Consider the following 5267-nt stretch of genomic DNA (forward strand, 5'->3'; position numbering starts at 1 on the left):
TCCCTCTGTCATCGCAGGCTGGAATTGCTGCTACAAATCGCTAACAAAATCCAGAATGGTGCTCTGAGCTGTGAAGAAAAACTTACTCTCGCAAAGAACACGCTGCAAGCTGTGAGTGGGGGGTGTTATTTTCCCCCTCCTAATTTTTTTATTTATTTTTTTGTTTTTGTGCCTCTTCTCTTACGCCCATCTCTTCTCCTCTCTTCTGAGTGGGGTGGTGGGTTCCCCTGGACGCCTTTCCTTTCTCTTCTGACATTGAGCCTATCGCAGAGGGCCTATAGGGGCGGTGGTGGATACCTGGTGACCTACGGCACGAGGACCGTGGGGACAGGGGGGCAGGGGAACGGCCTTGCCGTGCAGCAGGCTGCCTCTGGGGATGCAGCTAGCGAGGCTGGATGTCTGCAGAGGTGCTGGCTTGGAGGAGAACTGCAGTTCTGGGAAAGCTTGTTGTATAATGAGGCTTAAAAAGACCAAAATCTGTTTCATTTGTCTAAAAGACTGGCAGAAAGGACTCAGTTGCAGACTGTAGCTACCTGGGTAGGGAGTAGATTTCTGAAGAGGGGTGTTTTGTTCAGGGAGAAAGAGATGTAAGGGTTGGGAGCTAAATATGGTTAAACCCAAGTAAGAAATGAGATGCACGTTTAAGTAACTCTCCGTGGGACTAACCACAGGAGCCCATCTATCGCTGGAAGCTTTCGGTTCATCTGCAGGAGCTTTTCTAAAGGGGATGTCCTGGGTGTGGTGTGAGTGATGAACTTATGTTCTTCTGCTCAAGTCAAGCTTGTGGTTCAAAAGGTCTTTTCGGTCTTAAAGCTGATGCTGGGCTGCTCTCGTGTTCTCTCTGCCCACGTGCCTGGGCTGAGGGGACCCAGCCCTCAGTCTCCTCTCTCTCGGTGCAGGATGCTGCTCACCTGGAGTCGGGCCAGCCGGTGCAGTATGAATCCGACGTGGTCGTGTATCTGCAGGAGTGCGAGGGGCTCATCCGCCAGCTACAGGTGGATGTGCAGATCCTTCGGGATGAGAATTACTACCAGCTGGAGGAGCTGGTGTTCAGGTGAGAGGGGCTGTGTCCGAGATGGTCTGTGGATGGAGAAATGTGGTCAGGGGCTGATGCACGGGGCTCCTCTGCTCTGTTGAGGGGAAGGAGAGACTGTGCGTGCATCTTCTTACCCGTGCCTTGCTTGCTCTTCCAGGATCATGCGGCTGCAAGACGAGCTGGTGACGCTGAGGCTGGAATGCACTAACCTGTACAGGAAAGGCCACTTCTCCACCCTGGAGCTGGTGCCCACTTCCACGCTGAGCACGACGCACTTGAAGGGCGAATCCCTGACGAAAGGGCTGCACACCTCCTCTGCCTCCTGGTTCCGGAAGCCCATGACCAGGACAGAGCTGGTGGCCATCTCCTCTTCTGAAGACGAAGGCAGCCTCCGGTTCGTGTACGAGCTGCTGGCATGGGTGGAGGAAATGCAGGTGAGTGCTGGCTCTCTGGGCCAAATTACCTGCCTCCGCTCATGCTGATGCGGGAAGGTAGGAAGCTGGTCTGGGCTTTTTCCTGCCTTTATCTGTGAATAATTGCTTTGATGGTTCAAAGTTTCTGGAGAGCAACGATGGTTTTGTCTTGAGTTGTGTTTTCTCTCTCGTGATCCTGCTGATCAGTGGATATCAGAAGATCCTTTCAAAGCTGGAAGCAAATCTGTACTGATGCAGTCAGTCCTTTGGTCTTATGTGGGTGTGAAGCTTGTGTAAGCTGTCCCAGAAATCATTCGGTGCTGGAGCACTGGCTTAGGATCTTCTACCAGGACTGGCGTGGTGTTTGTTCCCTCTTGAGTGACCTAGGAGGTTTCCTTGCCCTCGTGTCCTTTTGAGGTATGCTCCTGCAGATGAGGAGTGCTGACTTGGGCCTCTTGGCCTGTTTCAGATGAGACTGGAGCGAGCAGAGTGGGGGAGCGACCTGCCGAGTGTGGAAACCCAGCTGGAGACCCAGCGGCACGTCCACACCAGCGTGGAGGATCTGGGCTCCAGCGTAAAGGAGGCCCGGATGTACGAGGTATGGTGGCACAGGCTGGGGGACACAGTGCATGGCACAACGTGTGTGGGAAGGTGAGGGCGTCAGGATCGGCTCTTGTGGGTAAAGGTGCCTGGGGCAGAGGTATTTTTTAAGGACGGAGCTTCTGAATTGACGCTGGGCTGGTGCAAGAGACTGCTGCCCTGAGCCATCCTCTGCGCCTCCTTTTGCTCCCGCAAAGCTGGGGAGAAAGATTCGGAGATGGGATTTCAAGTGATGCTGTCCTGTGTCGGGTAACAGGAGCATTTTTCATCCTTCAGGGGAAAATGTCTCAGAATTTCCGCGCTAGCTACACGGAGACGCTTGGCAAGCTGGAGACGCAGTACTGCAAGCTGATGGTGAGTGGGCTTCAAGTGGGCACTGCCCGGGGAGCGCGGGGTCCGTCTCTGCTCCGAGGCTGGGGAGGAGGGAAGAAACCGGTCGCCTTCAGAGCAGGGAAGAGGAATCACGCTTCGTTGTGTTCAGGAAACCTCAAGCTTCCGGCTGAGACACCTGCAGAGCTTGCACGGGTTTGTGTCTCGGGCCACTGCTGAGCTGATTTGGCTGAATGAGAAGGAGGAGGAGGAACTGGCCTACGACTGGAGCGACAACAACCCTAACATTGCAGCCAAGAAAAACTACTTCTCGGTGAGGGACCCTGGGGCAGGGCCGGTGGGATGGGTGCTCTCTTGGTTGCACTGCTGCTGCTTTTGATCTGCTGTGGGACCTTCAGCTACCAACAGACCTGAGGTCCCCAGAGGTTGGGAGGCTTCCTCCCAAGTCACTGAGTTTGTAGCTCACAAGTGCAGCTGATGAAAGAGCTCTCCCTAGAGCAGAAAGTGCAAAAAAGTGTTTGTTCAATTGAGTTTCAATCAAAAAGACATCAAAAGGTGTCTTTTTAGCACTATTTGGAACTAAAGACATTTTTAACTGGTGGGGGGGAAGTCTGAGCTAAAGAGGAAAATTGATTCCTCTTTAAAGCAGTATAAATAAATTGTTGTCTTTCCACAATCACACTGTCTGGAACTGAAGAGGTCCCTGGGCAGGTTTCCAGTATCTGCGTTACATCTGCCCTGTGTGTGTTTGGTGCACAGGAGGCATCCTGATGGGAATCGGCTGTGGTGCTCCCATAAGCCGTGCTGGTTTCCTTGAGATCCACTGGTATTTACAGCAGTGCTTCCAATGCTGCATGTTGTGTTAGTTGGACGTAGTCTGAGTGAGGCTGCTCCTATAGCTGAGATTTGGACTTTGCTTGTGTCCTTCATGCAGGAGCTGACGACAGAGCTGGAAGAGAAGCAGGACATCTTCCGCTCCCTCCAAGACACAGCCGAGCTGCTGTCCCTGGAGAACCACCCGGCCAAGCAAACCGTCGAGGTGAGCGGGCACGCGGAGGAGCGGGGAGGAGCCCTGAGAATCGGCTGGCAGCAAATCTTCTCACCCGGGTTTGGGAAACTTGCTGTCCCACCCCATGGTGCCCTTAGGGGCGGCCAGGGCTGATAAAGTGTTTTATGGTGGCAGAAGAACATCAGTGCAGTGATGGAGTTTTTTTCTGGGGAGTGCAATGAGAAGCTCGAGGCCATTCCCAAATAATCCCCACCTCAAATTACGACACGCTTGTACAGAGCATGAGCCTTTCCTGCAGCGAGGTGATGCAGGGAATGGCCTCAGCTCCCTTGGAGTTATCCAGGCTTGCAGGAAAACCATGGTGGTGAAGCAAAGGGCTGTGGGGACATGTTTCTCCCTGGTGTTTCTCTCTGGGGTGGGAGGAAGCAAACCTGCCGCAGCCCCCGGCATCACTGGTCCAGGGTCTGCCATCTCCTGCTCTTCGTGCCTGTGTCCAAACCCTCCTGGTTGCAGCCAGATCTTGCCCGTTTATGTGCATCCCGCCGGCTGTAGCTGTGTCCTTCCTGTGACCCTCCTGGCTGGTAAATGCTCGTTATTCATCGCTGTTTGGTGCGTGTGTTTCTCAGGCCTACAGTGCTGCCGTGCAGACTCAGTGGCAGTGGATTAAGCAGCTCTGCCTGTGTGTGGAACAGCACGTGAAGGAGAACGCTGCCTATTTCCAGGTACTTGGGAGGGGCAGCCCACATTTCCCTTGTCATCATCCACTGCATCCCGCTGCATGAGCTTCATACGCTGCTCCCCGCTTCGGGGGAGAGGGAAGGAGGGATTTGTGGGGGCTGCTTTCTCCTGAATCATCTCTTTCTCCTTAGCTGCTCTCTGGGGATGTCTCGCTAGGGCAAAAGGAATCACCTTCCATGTAGTTCTGGCCACCCATGTGGGTTGCTCGCTGCCCTTGGAGCCCTAAGGCCAGAATAGCGTTGGGAGCTGCTGGTTGAGATGTTGGGGTGGTCCCTTGCCGCGCTGTGTGCTGCTGACTGCGTGGTGGACTTGTGCAGGTTTCCGTGACCCTCTTTGCCTTTGCAGTTCTTCAGCGACGCCCGAGAGTCGGAGACCTACCTGCGCAACCTGCAGGACTCCATCAAAAGGAAGTATTCTTGTGACCATAACACGAGCCTGACGCGGCTGGAGGACCTGCTGCAGGACTCCATGGTGGGTTCTCAGACATCCCTGCCACCCTGGGTGGGCGATGGGTGGCCTTCTTGCTCCGGTCCAGCAGCATTGCTTGGGGCACTTCTTGCTTCCCAGGGAAAACTGGGCTTATTTTATTCCCGCAGAGACAGAGTTTCATGTAATGTGGTTTGTTTCCCCATCTCGGTCAATGTTCTGCTTTTCGCTGGAGCTGCTGCATGTGTTTGTGCAGCCACGGGGTGCAGGCTGTGCGCGACCCCAGCTGCACCGCTGCGTGGATGTAACGCTGCCGATGGTAGCCGGATCTCGGTGGTTGTGCCCCCAGCCGATGGGTCGCTTTTGTTTAGAGGCACCGTCCAGTGTCTTTGCGTATCCTCGGGGTGAAGAGCAGGCGGCGTGTGCTGCACACTCATAGCTTGACGTGTGAGCTGGTTCTTCCCCGTCGGTGCCCATCATGCCATCCTGGTCTGCATGGAGCCGGTCGTGTTCTGCTGACGGAGGTGTCGCGCGGAACCCGTTGGATGCTCCTGTTTCTGCTCTTGAGCTGGCGCTCACTAGGAGCGTGGTGGGATGCGGAGAAACGCCTGCTCTTTATCCAGACCAAATCCCATGTTAATCCATCGCGCTGTGCCGGTGCGGGGAGAGCCAGGGCAGCCCGGCGGGGAGCGGGGACGGGGGCTTGGGGGCTCGG

General features: G+C 55.0%; 1 protein-coding gene across 1 annotated transcript in view; it reads left to right on the forward strand.

The window, feature by feature from the left end:
- The window catches only part of LOC104074946 (microtubule-actin cross-linking factor 1-like), a gene marked incomplete at both ends in the record, with an annotated part of 36189 nt that overhangs the window by 2943 nt on the left and 27979 nt on the right, over window positions 1-5267 (forward strand). The window contains 9 exons of the mRNA XM_009575258.1: window positions 18-111; window positions 900-1054; window positions 1194-1470; window positions 1919-2047; window positions 2326-2403; window positions 2531-2692; window positions 3314-3418; window positions 4015-4110; window positions 4472-4597. Of these exons, the coding sequence (XP_009573553.1) occupies window positions 18-111; window positions 900-1054; window positions 1194-1470; window positions 1919-2047; window positions 2326-2403; window positions 2531-2692; window positions 3314-3418; window positions 4015-4110; window positions 4472-4597 (1222 nt within the window). The remainder of the gene's footprint in view (window positions 1-17; window positions 112-899; window positions 1055-1193; window positions 1471-1918; window positions 2048-2325; window positions 2404-2530; window positions 2693-3313; window positions 3419-4014; window positions 4111-4471; window positions 4598-5267) is intronic.

Source organism: Fulmarus glacialis, unplaced genomic scaffold (assembly GCF_000690835.1).
Source record: "Fulmarus glacialis isolate BGI_N327 unplaced genomic scaffold, ASM69083v1 scaffold18913, whole genome shotgun sequence".
Classification (NCBI taxonomy): Eukaryota; Metazoa; Chordata; class Aves; order Procellariiformes; family Procellariidae; genus Fulmarus; species Fulmarus glacialis.